This window comes from Passer domesticus, chromosome 5 (assembly GCF_036417665.1).
Source record: "Passer domesticus isolate bPasDom1 chromosome 5, bPasDom1.hap1, whole genome shotgun sequence".
NCBI classification, from domain to species: Eukaryota; Metazoa; Chordata; class Aves; order Passeriformes; family Passeridae; genus Passer; species Passer domesticus.
The window spans coordinates 48,843,001-48,862,223 of NC_087478.1; the positions used below are offsets into that span (position 1 = coordinate 48,843,001).

General features: G+C 46.3%; 1 protein-coding gene across 2 annotated transcripts in view; it reads left to right on the plus strand.

The window, feature by feature from the left end:
- The first annotated feature begins 1,244 nt into the window (after window positions 1–1,244).
- The window catches only part of TMEM184B (transmembrane protein 184B), a 30,220-nt gene continuing 12,241 nt past the window's right edge, over window positions 1,245–19,223 (plus strand). For both annotated transcript variants that reach the window (XM_064420254.1, XM_064420255.1), the window contains exons 1-3: window positions 1,245–1,377; window positions 13,841–14,101; window positions 16,365–16,530. In XM_064420254.1, coding sequence (XP_064276324.1) covers window positions 13,901–14,101; window positions 16,365–16,530 — 367 coding nt within the window. In that variant the 5' untranslated portion in view covers window positions 1,245–1,377; window positions 13,841–13,900. The remainder of the gene's footprint in view (window positions 1,378–13,840; window positions 14,102–16,364; window positions 16,531–19,223) is intronic.

The window sequence follows — 19,223 nt, forward strand, 5'->3', positions numbered from 1 at the left end:
ACAGACTGAACGCTCTGTGGAGTGGCACCTGCTGCTTTGGTGTCTGCTTTTGGTGGTGTGGTTTGTTTGGGTTTCTCCTCCTTTGGTTGTCTGACCAGTCTGGCAGTAAAATACTGAATTTTAATACTGATTTATTTCTAAATTGCTGCTCCTATAGTTACACATCCCTGCATTATTCCGATGAGAGGCCTGTTTCTTCTGGGCTCTGTCAAACCCTTGGAACTTATTTTCAGAAACACCTGCTGGGAATAAATTATGGATCTTGGTGACTTTGCAAGTTCTTTCCAAGCCTGTTCTCTGCCAGCTGGCCGGGAAGAGCTGTTCCTTTGTTTCCCTGCTGCATGGGTCTTCCAGCTCCAGGGATGAGTGTAGGAGGGATGGGAAGAGGAAGGGGAATGGGAACTACCCAGGGCTATGGGGTATTCTGTGGTTACCTCTATCCTGCATTTGCCCTGCCTCCGTTTTGAGTGTGAAACTGGACTTTTTCCATTGTAAATCCTGTTTTCTGTGAGAAAGGGGAACATTTCCTGTGTGTAGGGCTACACTGCCCTCCCGGCAGCATGGTGGAGGCAGCAGAGCCGTGCTCTGGCAGGCTCCAGGAGCTAAGGGGTGTGTGGGGCAGGAGTTCTGGCCTGGGACAGAACGGGAACACGCTGCCATTTTGGGGCACCTGTGGTAGCAGCTCCATCTCTGTTTCAAGATGGGCAAGGGCCCTTCCGATGCAGCGGGAGAAAAGGAGAAAATCATCAGCCCTATCGCGGGCAGGAGGTCGCCTCCTTTTGCTAACACAGTGCTATTAAACGTTCTAGGGTGTGGTGCGTTTGCTTTCTTTCTTCGTTTGGCTTTTGTGCTTCTGGTTTTTTGGTTTGGTTTTTTTTTTTTTAGACTCAGAGTGCCGTGTTCAGACTTGAGTAGAGGCACGGCTTTGCTTTCCAACACCTCTCCGCGCGTTTCTTTCACGCGGGGTTTGGGGCGCTGAGGCCGGATGGAAATCTGCCTGGGGCGGCTCCTCCTGAGGCCGGTGCTGCCTGTGGCCGGGCTGGCGAGGAGAGCCGCCGGCCCGCCCGTGTGCCCGGCCCCGGGAAGCGCGGCCCCTTCGCGGCGCTGCGGAAAAGCGCCGCGTCCCCCGCGCCCGGCGGCGCTGCCCCTTTAAGAGCCGAGCGGTGACGTCACCCTGCTCCCCTCCCTGGCTGGCAGCGGCCGGTGCCGTGCGCAGGCGCGGAGGGAGGGCCGGGCCGGGCCCGGCGTCGCCATGGGCTCCTGAGGCCTCCGCGCCCCCGCGCCGGTGCCGGCGCCGCCCGCGGGGCAGCGGGCAGGGCCCGACCCGACCCCTCCTCGCCCCACCGGGCTGGGCCGCGCCCGCCCGCCCGCTGCAGGGTAAGACGTGGCGGGGGCGGCTGCGGGCGGGCCGGGCCGGAGGGGCCGCGCGGGGGTGGCTCGTTGAGGTGCCCACGAACTCGCCTGGCGCCCCGCGCCGGCCGCTGCTCCCGCTCCCCCGCAGCTCCGTCTGCCGTTCCCCGCGCGGCTCCCCCCGGCCCCACGCAGCCCTGCGCCCCTTCTCCTCAGGGCTCCCCCATTCCTCCCGCACGGCCTCCGTACGGCGCTCGCACCGCCCGCGCCTCCCCGTGCAGCCCCCGCTCCGCTGCAGCCCACCCAGCGCCTCGCTCTGCCTCGCTGCCTCCCCGCAGCCTGCCCGTGCTGCGGCTGCTCCGCTCTCCTGTGCGTGCACCCGCCCCAGCACAGCCCCCGCTCCCCGCTGCTGTCACGCTCCTCGGTGCCGTTGGGTGGGTGTCACTGTGTCTGTCTGTCCTGGCTGGGCTGGCAGCTCAGTAGACTGCAGTAACGTGGGTACCGGGTTTGTGCTTGCTGGGTGTGCTTTGCTGCGGACGGGATGGACTGACAGACGCCTCGTGCGTGTGTGGTGTGGCAGGTGTGTGAGGAGGCTGACGCTGTGCCTGTGCTCTCTTTTGCACCGTAGGTGAGTTGTGGTGGGTCTTGTTCGGATGCTCGTGGTGTCTCGAAATCTCAACTGCTCTGTAAGGGCTAAATTCAGCCGTGGCAGCTGCAGGGTGTAGTGGAAGGAGGGCTTTGGAGGAACGTGTGCGTGACTGAGTTCTGGTGAATTGTGGAAAGGGACTAGAGTGATTCCAGGGACAGCGCTGTGAAAGCTGCCTGGAACACTCTGAAGCTGTCAAGAGTGAGCAGAGGAGGAGGAGTGGGAAATCTAGAGGAAATAGTGAAGATTTCCTTTCAGAACACAGAAAGTTTGAAATTATTCTTGACATGTAAGGAGCTTGAACAGGAGTAATTATTGAAGACATAAAGACAGGTTTCCCTGGAGAGAAGACTGTTTACCTGTGTTAAAGATAAAAATAGAAAACATTGATCAATAATAGAGCAAAGGCTAATAGGGTGAATAAAAATGTCTTTCCTATCCTGCAAAAAAAAGAAAGCAATCAATAAAAATGTAATAGAGCATACATCCCACTAACAAAGACTTGGCTCTTTTAATACAGCAGTTAATTGTGCCTTTGAACTTGTGCTGCTGGATGTTACCCTTTGATCTAAGAGCTTAGCACCTGCCCTAAAAGGGAACATAGTTTTCTCTAGAAATGTTGATGTTATTCAGGTTTCTAATACCAAAGGTTTGTATTTGTGTGATACTGTTGGCAAAAAAACCCCAAACTCTTACGCTTTTTAGGATGTTGGCTAAGTACTAAACAATAGGGGTTTTGGGAGAGCTTTTCTTATGGTGGAGGTATCCCAGAAAGACCAACTTCAGGCTTTCTTTTCACCACTGTCCCAAAGAAAATTGGCTTCAAAGCTGCTCTGGTCTAGGGGAGCAGGTTTTTAGGTCCTTAATACCGTCATTATTGCAGTTGTGCTGTAAGCCCTGGGTGCCGTGGAAGCAGCAGGTGGGTGCCTCTGCATCTGGAGCAGGAGTGATTTGTCCTGCTGCAAAACGATTGGGAAGCTCTCTAGTGAAGTCAGCGTTTCTGCCCAGCTCGGTGCTGTGGGCAGATGTTTCTCTCTGTGATCCACTCAGGTCTCTACAATCAGTTCAGAGCACTGAACTGTTTGTGTTGTGTTTGGAGACGTGGAGCAAAGGGGATGAGCCAGCCACTCCCAGCCACTGGGCACCTTTTGGACTTCAGTTTGTCTGAAGGACACGTGGCAGTCAGAAGGGGAAGGTTCTTAGATAAACTGGTCAGAAAGTGGAGTTCAGTGTGACTGGCTGGTTTGGCATAACAAAAGCATTCTGAGCTGTCTGGTCTCTAATAGTTTGACAGAATCCAGCTAGAAATCTGCCTTGTTCTCTGTCAGCTTCTTTGCCTGTTTGCTGGTAGCAGGCTGGGAGGTGAGCTTTTGCAATTGTGGGGTTAGGATTCTTTTCTTCTCATGGATAAAGGAAGGGTGGGTGGGGTCTTTTCCTAGCACAAAATAGCTTTTAAAACACCTCTTTCTCCTCAAAAAAGGTAGTCCCTTTTCCTACCCAGTTCTACTGCTGCATTAACTAAAGCATCCAATAATCATGTTTTGGTGTAAGATGACAACCTTTTAATTTCCATGTGAGCAACTTACCCTTCATTCCTTCTCTCTTCCTGTTTTGGTTTCATTTTTAATTGGCTTGTGTTTACATTGAGGGAGATAAATTGGTACCTGCTCCTTCTAGCAGAAGGGCCTGTCTCATTTTCCAGCAGCTCTAAGGATATCTTTGAGCTCTTGCAGCAGTGTCTGGTGGAAGCAGTGAATTCCTCAGGAGATGTTTGTTATTTGGTCCTAGCTGCTTCAAGAGCCCAATGTTATATTGAATAAAGTTTGAAGTAAAACATAAGTTTCAAATCAGACTTGCTGATTCTGAAGTGCCATTGCTATGACTCGTTTCCTTAGTGTTTTCAGCCTAAAACTGAGGTAACCAAGGAAAGCAGCAGTAAATGTACAGGTTGGCCTGTCTACTGTATGAAAAGGATAGCACAGCCTCAGAGAGAAATTGCAATTTAACCTTTGTACAGTCGAGTTTTCTAGTACATGCCTGCTGCTGGCTGCCCATGTAACAAAGCAGCTGAGTGTTATTGCACGGCCCTGGCTGGGGGCAGAAGCTCCTCTCTGCTTCAGAGTTTGTGGTTGATTGTGCTTGTCAAGGCCCTGGAAATTTGAGGTGCTGTAGAGAACAGCACTGGGTTGGAGTTTGGTGTGCTGGCTTGCTTGGAGCACTGTGTCTGTTGTGTGCAGTTCTCACTTCTTCCCAGACTCATTGGGGTTTGCTTTCTTGTGGTGGAAGAGCGGTTTCCTGTCAAGACATCACATCCTGCCAGAATGCCTGGGACTCTGAAAGCAGTTTGACACTGTGATAAGATGGATTGAAACACTTAGCTAAAACAACTGTGAAATATTACAGTGCTTGAACTGAAAACACCCTTATAGTAAGGGATTTGGGGTATTTTTTTTCTTCTTTTTCCCCTCCCCTGTTTTTTTCTGTTTTGTTTGTTTGTTTGTTTTCCCTACATGGACTACTTTTGGGGAGAGCAACTGGACTTGTTTTCAGAGCAGCAATTCCCCAGGAAAGTTTTGGGAGTGAAATTCTGCCAGCTAAAGCTGTGAGTGGCAACGCCCCTCCAGGAGTCTCACCTCAGTCTCTCTCTCCTAAGAGGCAGGGGCTGGAGTACTTGCTCATAGCCAGGTTCTCTCTCCTCAAAAATCAGGTCAACCTCCATGGGTTTTTTGTTTCTGATGGTGTAGGTAAAATGTCTGGGAAGGCAACAGAGCAAGCTGTGTCCAGGGAGAATACAGGGTATAGGCAAGCTGCTCAGGAACTGTGCTGTATCTGGGTTTGACCAGGTCTTTATAGCACCCTGGAGGGGAATAATTCACACAGGAACCTGAAAAGGGAAATAACTGACATTCTACCTGCAGTGTTCACCCATACAGTACCTGGATATTTGTCTGTATTGAAAGGATGGGAATGTTGCTATTGTTGTCTTGCAGTCCCAGTGCCTGGGAGTCTGATGATCCTGAAAGGATCAGCTATTTGAGGATGTTGTGTAATGAAGAGTGACCAAGAGCAGAGAGGGTTGGTGTCATGGCCTCACATTTTTTGTGTCTAGCCCCAAAGTGTCCATCTCTGCCTGGGTATTTTGTACATGTGGCCCCCGATCAACTCGCTAGTAAAAAAAAATCCCTCTGATTCAGCAAAGAAAATGACTGCAACATGTTACACAGTGCAGCAGTGAGGCTTCAAGAAGGAGATGAGATGAAATAATGCCTTAAAAGCTGACCTTGCCGACCCAGTGTTCCCTCCTCAGGCTGCAGAACATGACATGGATGCTGTTGGAGGCTGCTGAGCTGATTGCTTGGGAGCCTGCAGCTGCCTGGTCATCTCCAACACAGATACAGCCTCAGCAGCAGTAATGCAGCTGTGTCTCTGTCCAGGTTACTTGAAATGAACGTAGACAAGTCAGTCACCTCAAGAGGCAGGTCAGAAGTGAGTGAATTTCTCGTCCTGGCTCACCCTATCTTGTCTCTTCCTTGCTGGTTGTGCTGTGGAACACTGATTAGTGGTGGGTGAAGCTATTTGCAGCTATTTGTAGTTGGGGGTGACTTCTCTCCTCCTCCAAACTCTCCTGACTTACAGACTTCCTTTCCCCCCTCCCAATGACTGCAATGGCACTGATTTTACAAGAGTCTTAAGCCAAATGTCATTAGTACAAATTCCTTTTCAAGTGACTTCATGCAACTCCATAATTTAATGTCAGAGTGTCTGGAAACATTGAGTTGAAGCTTTGTTCTTTTTTTAAGCATGCACCCTCTCAGGTTGATGCTTGATGTGATTTTTTTTTCTGTATAAAGAAGATGCATTGCTGCTGATGGCTTTTGGTATAAAGAGACTCCCATGAGTCCAGGAATACAAAGGTCCTAATTCAGCTTGCAGAACTTTGCCTCTGTGGCATTTGTATTTTTCTTGATGGAGTAGCAGGGCATGAGAGAAGTGTGGAGGGGCTAATGTTAGATAGGAGCAATGAATTTAGAAGTTCATGGTTTTGGGAAATTAGGAAGGATGTTTGTGTCCTATGTCCAGAGGTTTAGAGAAAAAAAATTAAAAAACAAAAAGAGCAACAAACTACAAACAAAAATAAGCAAATCAGTTGTTACTGCACCAATAACAAAATGGCTTTATAGTGAGTGTGGCCTTGTGTGCTTTGTTGAGAATCACTGATTTTACACTGCTACATGTCTGCATCAAAGGATTGCTGGGGAAGTCAGATGTGCCACTGCCCTCATATGCACCCCTGCACAGTTGCCTAGACCTGTGGTAAGATGTCTGGGTCCTTTCAGCTCATTTACTTGCTAAATTGAAGTATGGATCTGATCTAATAGATTCTATGTGTCATGTTCTGAGTGGAAAAGTATACTCTAATGTATTAGAAAAATTTCCTTTGTGTGTGACTGCCACAAGTTCAATACTTTTCCATGCTGCTGTAGAGTTTGAGTTCTGATTCCTCTTGAAGAAACTGTGGTAACTTTAAAACTGTTGTCTACCCTGTCTTGGCACTCAGAGGTAAGAAAAAATGAGTAAAAGTGGTGGTGGAATAAGTTCTGATTTGACTTTGTTCTTGAGAGTTTGGAAAATGAAATACAAACATCCTCTTTCATGTGGGACACAACTGTTTACAACACATCCTTTTTATTTATTGCCTCTTTCCCCTCTGCCAGGTGCAGAATATCTTTGCACTCTTTTTGTGTTTCTCCCCTGGGAGCAGAGGGATTGCCTGGTTTGTGTGGAGTTGGGCTGTTGGGAGTATGGGAAAGGGATGCAGTGCATGGCCCAAATGTGTTTGATCCTGTTCTCGAAGGAGAGAAGGTTGGGGAACATCCCTTCTCCTCCTCTCCCTCCCCCTTCCTCTCTTCCTCTCTTTTTCCTGTCTCCTTCCAAAAAAGGGACTGGATGTTAGATATTGACCTATCACAATGTGGGTCAGTCCACAAAAAAAAAAAAAAAAAAAAAAAAGAGGAGGAGGATGGGGGGAGGAGGGCTGTGCAAATACAGTGAGACAACAGAAATTAATAGAGCAGAAAAAAACTCTGGAAAGAAGAGTGCATGGCTCAGGGTAAAAGGGTTTTGTTGTTGATTCTGAGTTTTTTAATGGGTGCATGGGGAGGGGAAGCTTCTCTTAGGATGGCTATAGTCACTATAGGCTAGGAACATGGGTGGGGGCTGTGTGAGCTGCAAGTGCAGAAGATTTTTGTGGTATTCTCAGATTTTAATTTCCCTAAAATGAGGAGCATAGGGGTGTGACATTGTTGAAGGTTAAATTGTTTGTGTGTACAGTGCGGTCTTATGTGTATGTGGGCATGGGATCATCTCTTGAGTATGGCTTAGTGGGTGTGGACCTTGCCATGTGGTTTGGTCTGCCTTGGGTGCCTGACTCCTCTGCCTTCTGCTTCGGAGCTGATGGCTCCCTGCTCCACTCTTGCTGCTGGCCCTGCTGGTCTCCTGTCCTGTCCCAGTGACACTTTCCCCTTGTTTCACTGACTGTACCAACAGCTGTGAAATTGTGACTGGGGCGTCTCTTCAGACTGCTCACTCCTCTAAAGAAATAACACTGAGGAGAGCTGCATTGGATCTGCACTTGTGCAGACAGACAAGCACGTTAAGCTGACAGGGGGTGCAGCAGCTGCAGATGCAAGCACTGCGTGTGTTTGTGAGTCTGGTGAGTGCCTGTCTTGTGACTGGGCACAGCATTGCTCATGTGTGTTCAGAGTTACCCATGTGTGCCTGTGTGTCAGGTGTGTATTGTGGGGTGACTTTTACCAACTTGAAGTTAAGAAAGCTTTGCCCAGCATGAGCAGTAAAATGTAAATAAATTGTACTAGTTAAAATTGCGTGCCAGGTCACATACTTAACTCCGATTGTTTTGGGAGTGCTGCTGGAAAGCTTAAAAATGCACTGTTGGGACCTTTTCATGTCTCATAGCTAAGTAAACTAGATGCCACCCCAGAGAGCAAAAGCAATTTAAGAAGTAATAAATGTAAAAGCATTTGATTTTTCTTGGATTGCTATCACTGATTTCAGCTGTGCCAGTGACTCTCTTACTGTGTAGTGCTGTTTTGTCCTATCTACCTGCTCCTTTTCCTCTCTTTTGCCATTTCAGCTGGTGATGCCATTCCTTTGGGTGTTGAAAACATCTTAGATTAATTAATTATTATATATATCTAGCCTAATAAAAAGAGCTGGTCTTGGTCGGCAATTTCAGGCATTGTTATAATTAAGATGGTCTAAAATAAACATTGAACCATTTTGTCCTGTGATTTTGTATTCCTTATAAGTCTAGGGAACATTGTTAAAAAAACATTTAGCTGCTGCTTTCACTAATATAGAACTCCTGCTTATGTCCTAATAAATGCAGAAAGTTCAGGCTCTGATTTTATCTACTACATGGCACTTTTCTGCTGGCCTTTTTGGATCCAGGATAAAGATAATTTAATGGAGAAACTCTTGAAGAAATAAGAATTTGAGGGGAATGGAAAATGTTTTTCTGGTATTTTAACAAAGTTCAGTATGGTGGATATTTAAAGCAATGTAAGTGTGGAGCAGGCTTTAAGGGAGAACATTGTCTTGTCTCAGCTCTCCAGGAGAACCTTGCGGGCAGGCTGTGTGTGTTTTTTAGGTTTGTGTCTTGTACAGCAGAAGGAGGCTTAGCTGTTAAGGCTCTTTCATGGGATAGCTTTGGGTATCATTCTTTGCTCACTCAGCAGTTTGGAAATTAAATACTTTCAGCCTTGGATGAGATGATCTATTTTAAAAGCACAGATTGTGTTTGCAGATGGGAGAGAACAGCTTCCGAGTCCTGCTGTTTGGGGCTCTTTTCCTATTGGCACTGGGGGGTAGGTCTTGCTCAGAGCAGGCAAACACCTCCTCCTTTACTAGATTGTGGTTGAATATTCAGATGTGCCCCCTGGAACTTAAGGACCACGCCTGAACCTTTCTTCCCTCCTCTTACACCACTTTTGTTGTGCCAGAAGTGAGGTTTTCATATTTATGTTTGTTTATGTAGAAATAGCTCCTCCTCAGTGGTAACATTTTCCATGCTCTTATGCAAGCCAAAAATGAAGTTTTTTGTTTTCACTTTTGCCACATCCTGTCTGTTTTCTGTTTGGAGCTTATTTTCAGCACAAGAAGCTGCCATGTTAATGTTGGAGACAGGAGATCTCTGTTTCCAAAAGATATGGGACTGGCAATCTACTCCTGAAGGAGAATTAGTGTGCTGTTTTTTTCTGTGGATGCAGGCCACGTGGACACATCCCTGCTGCTTTACATCTGTGTGGTGTTATTAAGAGAACTGGTCCCCATGCCATTTGCAGCTTCTTCTCTATCAAGAATATTTGTAACAGTGTTCTTCATCTCTGGGTTTTTATCAGGATAGTTACCTTGATAGAAATAGCACAGGCTTTATTTTGTTTTCTTTTCCCTTCCTTGCATTGAGAGTTCCCCCAGTACTCCTAAAGTGTTTTCAGAAGATGTGTTAGATAAGTGTAAGAGGTACTTCTTTGGTGTTTAAGCTAATGCCCTGCCAGCACAAGGCCTTGTCTTGCTCTAACATACATAACTTGTGATGGCATCTGGGCAGGAACGGGTGACAGCTCCTAGGGGATGGGGGTGTGATCCCTGCCTTCCATGTTGGGAGGTGGTTGTGTATAGACCTCAGCACTGCCAGAAACACCTGTAACCCATGTAGAAGAATCATACTAGCTCTGATCCAAATTTCTTGTGGCCATCCTGGAATACACCTCACCTGTGTCCAAAAGTGCTGCGTGTTTATGTAGATGTACTTTTATGTGTGCTTGTTTCCAGTTTCCAAAGTTTGGTGCTATTCCTGGGTCTCTGTTATGTTGCAGGTTACCTCCGGGGGGAGCAAGGTAGTCACTTGGAGATGGGGAAAGCTTTGAGAGTGAAATTTAGAAGTGTTGAAATATTTTCCTTTGATATGTTTAGGAGAGCTCTCCAGAGAGGGAGAATAAGTGTACAAGGAACTTTACTATTCCTTGAACTGAAAGCAATGATGAAACAGATGGGAAGAGAAAACAGGATATGGCAGAAGAGTAAGAAATGCTTCAAAATGTATTTTGCATTAGATTGGTTTGTATTGCATTGGTAATTTGGGTTTCCAAATGCCCCTAATTTGACATATGGTAATGTCAAGCGCTTTCCTCGTGGTTTGGTACCTTGCAGTGCTGGGAACTGTATGGACAGAGAACAAAAAGATGGTTGTCCCAGGGAGCTTAAAATGCACAAGAAACAACAGAGAAATACAGCCAGCTGGGAGAGCACCAGCAAAGAGATCACAGCCAGGAGGTGATGGAGGTGAATGGGGAATAGCTGTATGGCTCTTGGAAAGTACCTTTTTACCCAGGCATGACACCAAGCAGGAAGGTGTGTTGTGGTGCTGGCTTGGGCTGAGATGGAGGTGGGTGTCCAAGAGATAAGGGTCAAAACACATTCACAGTGTAAGAGGGAAGTTGCTGATACCAAGGTACTGGGTCTGTAGCTTATCAAGGCAGTATTTTTGTTGTGACATGTTCCCAGGCACTGCCTTTTCTGGGCTTTTCTGGGCTTGTGTCCTGTCGGGGAAGAGGCATCTCGGAAGCAAGGCCTGTTGAGACAAGTTGCCTCAGCCCACCCTCACAATGCTTTTTTTAAAAAGGCAGAAGAGGAGCTAGCAGACTGAGCTGGTGGTAGTGAATGAGCTGAAATCCACTCTCCTGGTTAAGGCTCCAGTCATCTGTGCTACTGCCTTTTTCTTAAGTGCAGACTGGAATTGTTCGTACAGCTTCAACTTCTTGCATACAGTAGAATTTCATAACAGCTTTGTGCACTACTTATACCTGTCACTGTGGCTGTGATGTGTGGGACTTGAGGAGATTAGAAGGGATAATTCGGAAGGCTTATGTTATTTTTGTGGATTTTGGAGTACAGCATTCCTTCATGTTTCACTAGCAAGGAGAATGAACTGCAAACTGATGGACAGAACCAATAAAAGGTGTCAAGGAAATAAAATGCTGTCCTCCAGGGCAGTCCTGAGTGCTCATGGGTCAGGTAGTTTGGGGTTTGGGTAGATGTAAACCCTGTTTTGTAAGAGAGTTTGTGTATTTTCTTTCAGAACACAATGGTGGAAAAAGTTATTAATTTCAATGACTATGTGAATTGAAGGGGATTAGGTGAAGAATGATGCACAATCCTGTAATTAATGGCTGTTGATGTGTAATCACAAGGGGGCAGTGTTAAGATTACATACACAACTTCAATTTATGACTGACCTTGCTTATGAGTACATAACCCTTGTCATGACAAAATGCTTGTTGATCACTTTTTGCCGTTTTCACTTATTTTTAAATGAGTACAGAGAAACAGAAGAATTCCCTTTCAGATCCTCAGTTCTCTTGATGTTACTGCTGCTGCATTTGGGTCTCTGCTACTGGTGTGGTTTGATTAGCTGGAGTGTGGAGGTCCAGGTCCTGTTTCTGCTGGCACCTGTGGTCTGCTGTACGGATCCTCTCCCCCATGAACTTTTGGAAGGGCTTAGCAGTTTCCTGTCTTGCATAGCTCCCAAAGTGTGCTGGGATGTGCAGGACTGCAGCTGGCAGGACTTTATTTAGAGCTAGGTTAACCACAGGTGCATCTGCTCTGATTTCATTTTAGATGTGCTCTTCTTGAGCTTTTTGGAAGCACTCTCAGCACTGTGCATATTCAGTTGCTTCAGAAGTTACTTGGGTAGAAATCCCTTTCTTTTAAAAGCAGTAATAGCCTTGCTAACTTGTGACATCTCCACCCATCCTCCATGTCTGCAAATATTTAGATATAGTACAGATGATGAAATGTGTGTGTGTGTTTGTGTGTATGCTTAGAAGCTCAAAACTTAAGTTACATTTCCTGTACTGATCAGGACTGGAGAGGAATTATCCCACTGTACATGCAGTTATGGAAAACTGTAACTCAGAGCAGGGATCCATTGGAAAGAACAAAAAAAAACTTTGAAGATTAGTTTGTAAATTAAAGCACAGCACTTGTGCAGCTCCACCTATAGTAAGACATGCTTAAACAAATCTGGGTATTTCCCAGGACTTTTCCCCCCCGGAAGAAAGCAGAAAGGAGGTGGAGTGTGACATAAGGTAATGTCAGACTGCTGCACACCATTGATACGAGTGTGTGTTTTGGAAAAGCCTGTGCTAAAGGGGCCATTTTTGTCCTTGGTGTGCATGTGGAAAGGACTTGCTGCTTTTACTGAGTACCTGTTCCCTAGTTTGTGCTGTGGCTTCAGGTGGAGCAGGGCTGGGGCAGTTCCTCTGTGAACATACATTCTCTTTTGTGTTCTGTAACAACCTGTCAGTAGATGACAGATGTGTCCTTCCCTGGTGCAGCTGTAAGCTCTGGCAATGGATCATTGGCCTTTCCAAAGCCCTTTCCATCCACTGATCATACAGGCCTGTGTAGGAGCAATGACTTGAGCTTTTATAGAAGTGCTCTTCTGAAAAAATATTAGGAGGTTATCAGAAGGAGGCAATATTATGCTGTTCCCTTTGATAGGCACATCAGAAGCAGCTCTTCTGATGGATAGAACCAATGGCTGCCTGCTTGTGATCTTGGTTTAAGTGGATTATCTTCCTACAATCCAGAGGTCACACTAGAGCCTGCTTATGACCAAATTGAAAATAATAGCTACTTTAGATCTTAGACCTTGAAGAATTTGTTCCATTGAAAGAAGATGGCTTTTTAGCCAGGAAATGGCCAAAGGTTATCCTGTTTTGAAATCTTGCATATTCTTGTGTTCTGTATGTGTTTTTATGTGTCAGCTGGCTTTTAAAAGCCAATCAGGTTAAATTCACATCAGGTAGAAAGCAACCTAAAGTTAGTAATATTAATAACAGGCTGGCTAAATGTACCATGCCGTACAAATTTCGGTAAAAGCATGATTTTCATGCTGTTCACACTCTCAAAGTGAGAAGAGCTTTCAGTGCATATCCTTCAATGAGAATGCTTTAGTCTGAGTGTGGTTTTCAGCATGGCTGTAGGAGAGGTGGGCATTGCTTGCTGGAGGAATTAGAATATTCTTCCCCCTGCCCCCTTCCTGCACAGGGACACTGTGGCACATGTTCTTGTTGCTGCTTGGCAGGCTAACCATGACAGTAAGACACAGCAGAATAGCCTATACTCTTACAGAAAATAGAGATGCTAACTTAAGTGTGCCTCATCTTCCAGCAGGGATGGTTTAGATACTCCTTCTGATCTTTTTACAAGGGTTTGTAGTGATAGGACTAAGGGAAATGGCTTTAAACTAAGAGTAGGCTAAATTAGATATTGGGAAGAAATTCTTTGCTGTGAGAGAGGTGAGATAATGGCACAGGTTGCCCAGAGGACTTAGGGATGCTCCACCCTCCAAAGTGTTCAGGGACAGGTTTGTTGGAGCTCTGAGCAGCCTGGTCTGGTGGAAGGAGTCCCTGGCCTATAGCACAGGGCTTGGAACTAAATTATGATCTTTAAGATCCTTTCCAACCCAAACCATTCTGTGAGTCTGTGATCTCTGTATTCATCTTATATATTTTTATTGCAGAAGGGTGGTGATGATGACAGTGGCCAAATTTCATGATCTCTGGGGGGCTGTCAGAGGTTCCTGAGTACCATGTGATCTGTTATGTCACGAAGGGTGGCAGTGGCACACTTACCCAGGTCCTGTTCACAAAGCATGTGAGCAGCCTGGTGGAAGGCATGTGAGGGATGCAAAGTTCTGTTACATTCCTGACTCCTTTCAGCCGGGTTCAATTGCTTTGTGGTTCTCTTCCCTGACAGGTCTTGGCTCGTGGGCAGCTCTTTAGCAATCCCAACTGGAACCTCACACCAAAAGGCACCATGATTATGATGACTGATGTCACTGCAGCCCCCAGATTGGGGTCAACTGCCACCACTCCAGCTGTGGCTCCTAACTTCTCCTGGATGCCAGAGGATGGCAGCCCCACGGCTGTGGAGCAGCCAATATTCCTCATGACCACTGCTGCTCAGGCTATCTCAGGTTTCTTTGTATGGACAGCTTTGCTCATCACCTGCCATCAGGTAAAGCCCTGTCACTTGTACTTCTCATCCTTTCCTTTTCCCCACATGAAGAACAGACCATTTCCATAGTGTGAATGGAGAGGAAGCACACTCTTTAAAACTAGCAGGTGTAAAACATTTGGCCATCCTTTGGAGGTTTTCAGAAAGGTGTGTTATCTCAGGTCATCCTTTCACAGTTCTTTAGCTGAATATTGTCATTTTTTTTTATTGTGTCAGCTGTTGGCTGAAAGATTCTAGTCACCTGTTGTTTGACATTCTTCCTTTGATCTCCTTTGCCAGTGGATTCCACAGGCTGAACTCTGCTGCGGAAAGGAGTAGCAGGAAATGTTTCATTTTAATTTTTCCCCCTCCCCTCTCTCTGGGGCAGGTGTCCTGGGAGCCTGAATAAGTCAAACCCTGCATCCTGTTCTGTACCTCTCTTTCATGCAGTTGTCATGTGAACTGAAAAATACAGTGGGGAAACACAAGCCCTGTTATTTATCAACCCATGTTTTTATACCTGTTGGATTGTGGATTCCAGAGTGATGACTAGAATGTAGAAAAGTACAGCCTATTGATGGAGTACAGGGGCTAGTGAAGGTAAAAAATGGATTAGTCACAGATGAATAAGAGCAGCACCTGCAGTTTCACCAGCTTGGGTAACAATTACAAGTGCCATGGATCCTCCTGTCAAATTGATCACCCGCTGAGGGTAGGAAGAAATTTTCCTCTGCAGTATAACATTGCACAGTGAGGCATTAATGGCCTTCTCTGAAGAAACCCATGGAGGTCAGTGAGAGACAGAGACACTGTTGATTGAAACACGCTGTTGTCCTCTTGCACGGCAGCAGTTCCTGTGCTCTCCTAGGCACACGGATCACTGGGCTCTTCTGACATCCCAAGGGCAAAGCTTGGAGTCATCTGAACTCTGGTGTCAGCTGTCTCTGTGCTGGATGAGATGTGTCACTGGGATTGTCGCGAGGCAAAAATATCTCTGAGGTTTGTTAGCTTATTTTCAACCTGTTCTCCTCAGGAAATGAGCTTTTTGTGAGCTCCTCATGGGTTAAGAAGAGGAAACAGAAGTATTTTTGAGCCCTTCAGTCGGTTTTGACCAGGGAGAAACAAGCAACAGACAGCTGGGGAGGCACAAGCCCCTCTCCCTTACAGTGGAAAGATGAGAGCGTATATTTTTTCAGTCTCTGGAGAGTCCTCACAGCACCCCAAAATGCAGGGTGAAGCTTCAAACAAATGCTTGTACCTCTTCAGGCAGCAGAATCAGTCTCTGGTGAGGCACATTTGTAATCAGCTGGCTGTTACTAATTCCAGCAGCTGGGACAGCAGCTCAGTGAGAATTGCTGTACAGAAACCCTGCCTCTCCTGACTCCGTGGTCAAGAGAGCGTACCCACAAATCATGCTGAGGCTCTGCCTGTGTTATTAGGGCATTGCAGGGGTTGTGCTCATCTTCAGGGTGTGCTTGTGGTCAATATCTTTTTGGGGAGGTGGGCATTCAGTAAAAAAGCATCATAGGTGTGGGATTTAACGATGGCTAAGGAACTGTGAGTGGTGGGAGTGGGAAGGGTGGGGATGCTGTGCTCCCCCCAGCCAGTGACTTAGAGGGATTGGCATGTGTGCAGTCAGACAGAACAAACTGTGTGGTTCCTTTGAGCACACTGCATGAGCTCAGTGCTCCCTTGGTGGCTGGCCCTTTGTGGCTGTGCTGTCACCCATGGGCAGAATAACACCTTTTGAGCAGATGGGCCATGGCTTATCAGCTTTGGGATGTGCTGTGAAGGGCTCTCTTAGGTTGTTTCAGGTGAAAGTCTCAAAAGCATCCAAAAGAGCCAAAAGAGTGAGTGCTCACAGCAAGCATGAGCTTAAGTGTGCACACCTTCCCTTTTCAGAGAAAAACAGTGTTATGAATCTTAGGTACTTGAAAGAGGATAGCAGGAATGTAGAACTGATGACTGGAAAAAAGGTATGAACAAAAAGAATGTGGGCAAGGTGATGTAAAAATAAATCAATCCCCTATAAGAAACTAGATCAGAAATGCCTCCATTTTCTCTTCCCTCTCCTTCCCCCTGTCTGCAAACCAAGGGTTGCTCTATCAGTGCCATATGATAACAGCGATTTGTGTTGTCTTTTATGTTCATCACCTTGAGGCTGCTGGAGGCAGTCAAGAGGTGATTACTGAGTTTGTTTCTTCTGGCCCAGTTGACTCTCCAGCTGTACTTTGCCCTCTGTGCTCCATATGCTGCTGATCCTGGTCTCCCCTCTCTGTCTCAGATCTACATGCACCTCCGCTGCTACAGCTGCCCCAACGAGCAGCGCTACATCGTTCGCATCCTCTTCATTGTGCCCATTTATGCCTTTGACTCCTGGCTCAGTCTCCTGTTCTTCACCAATGACCAGTACTATGTTTACTTTGGCACAGTGCGGGACTGCTATGAAGGTAAGGAGGGGTCAGACAGAAAATGGGGGGTGGGAAGTCTCTGCCCTGAGAGAACAGCATTTCTGTGGAGAGCATCGCTGTCACCTACTACTGAATGGTGTGCCTAACGGGATGACCATGGCTGCTTAGTGACTGAAAATCATAGAATGGTAGGATGGTTTGTCTCAGGGTGGACCTTTGAAGATCATCTCGTGCAGCACCCCTGGCATGGGTTGGGACATCTTTCACTAGATCAGATTGCTCAAAGCCCTGTCCAACTTGACCCTCTCCCTCACTGGCCTCTGAGCGTAAGTCTTCCCTCCAGGGTTCTGTAGAATCTTAAGTTTATGGTTTTCTGGGGTCCTCTGCTTCAGGAACATAAAAGCTTTTGGTGAAGCCAAAAAATCTGATGGTATCTGGGTGTTAGGAAGTGAGGTATTGCTTAGCTCCTGTCTCTTCTAACAGCACTTAGCAGCCAGACACTGCTTTGTCCTGTGTTCCTGGTGCAGCTTGTTAGTAGTGTATTCTTCTTGTCCCATTCTGTGGCCACTTGTGTGCTTGCACAGGGTAGCACAGCGGCCACGTGCTGGGACTGGTGAGGTGTAAAGTGCTTTGGAGTCCTGTAGAAGAGAGGGTGCCATGTTCAGGATGAGCACCTGCTTGGTTTTGGTTATCTGCTGTAGTGATGTAATACCACTAGCAGTGTATGTGAGGAAAATGGCTACTTTCCTGTAAATGCTCCTGTAACTTCCCTCCTGGTCTCATCCTGTAAGAATCCTCTACCCACTCAGCAGAAGATACTGCACTCTAGCAGTGTCTTTTTGAGGACAATTTCTCACCATACCCTCATTAAATCCTAAATCATTGGTGCAGTTGTTTTGGTGAGATCTGCATTGCGGAGAGTTGCCCCTGGCCATGTGAGCAAGTCAATCAGCTGAAGAGAGCAGCAGGCCTTCCTTCACATCCACAACAATGCTCTGGATGCAGCAGCAGATGGCAAATGCACGCACACGATGCAAGAAAGCATCTTTGTTTGGGGCCTGGGATTTTCCTTTCCCCGCCCTGTGCGTGTGTATAGGTCTAGCAGGAAGCCTGCTGCTCTCCTAGCAACAGCCTCTATCCCTCTGCCCCTCTTGCCCTGGGAGTCTGCAAGCATTTGAGCATCTGCTCAGGAGGCTGCCTGTGCTCCAGTGTTCACATCTGCATGTTGGCTTGTGTGAGAAAACTACAAGTGGAGATGAAGACACCTTTGGAAAGCAGGTTCTCTCCCTCACTTTTTCTGGGGATTGCTTCAAAACAGCCTTTTTGTCTCTTGCCATCCACCTTCTTTATTTTTTGAAAGGTTTTACATTGCAAAGTGGGCTATTAGGGACTGAAGGAAGACCCTACTAATAAATTTTGAAAGCTGTCTTAAGCCATTTGTGGACTGTATTTTGTAGTGTATATTAGGAGTCTGTTCTGGTTTTACTCTTTCATGTCACTGCTTCTGTACCAACCAGGGTGTCAGAACCACTGACACAAGTAGGGTTTCTTTGGGGTTTTTTTGATGCTGATATCATGAATACCATCTGGTGGATGTGGATGAGAATGGGAGAAGAGTTCTTTGCTGGTGTGATGAGCTTTGCTAGCTAGCACTTCTTTTGGGGGTGAATGGGCAGATATTTCTCCCTTTTGTTTTGTTTTGTTTTCTTCTTCTGATGTCATCTTTTCCCTAGTGTTGGGGAATGGGCAGCTGGTATTGTAATGACCACATCAGAGGGCAGGGGTCACTGGAGGACAATAGGAAAAGCTCAGCTTTTCTTCCTCTGGGTGCTGTCAGCTAAGTTGCAGGAAAATTGAAGGCAAAAGGGGTTACCACAGTTATTTAAATAAGTTTTCTGTGGTTGGTGTTTTCTGTCCTAATTAAAGCTTTGGCAAAATTATTACTGTGTGAACTTTGTTCAATAATAAGGATTACAGATAGAATAACAATATCCCAATTACATACATAGAAGCATGTATACCACTGGCTTTTATATGCCATAGCAGTCTTGCCAGCTAGACATGTCTACAAGCCATAAGCACAGTGTTTTGAGACTGTAAGTGTTTTGGGGACTGTGGGGTATCTCTTTGCCAGGGCATAGTTTAGATGTTTATAGAAGAATTTGTCTGACTTTGGAAGATCATTCATGTGGAAAAATTGACCTCAGGTCTAATAACTGGCTGCTTGGGGAGATCAGCTTCTCAGTGTTGTACATTATTAAGTTTCTGTTCTTATTTTAAAGTTCCTTGAGATTACTGTTTCTATCCCAGTTATTTGGGGCAAAAAGAAGGATTTGGGTGTTGTCATTCCAGGGAATGCCCAGACACAAAGAAGGGTCATCTGGTCTGTCATTTTGCCTCAGGGCTGTCTATGTCAAATGCAGAAGTACAGTCCTTGCCCTAAAAAATCTCACAACTTCGAGGGTCCAACAGCAATTATAACAAGTCAAGAGAGTGGCAGACAGGGTGTATACAAGCTCACTTCATGCACATTTAGGTGAGTTTGGATCCCATGAAAAGGAGATACATCTGTAGTTATGGGGAACTGAAATGGAGCAGAGTGTTAGTGGTCAGTCTGTAACAGGTTTCTGGGGAAGGTGGAAAAGAGCCTAAGGAGTTTATTCAACACATAAGAAATTTCATCTTTTTGAGAACATGAAGCACAAAGTCTGTTTTGCAAAAGTCCCCACAGG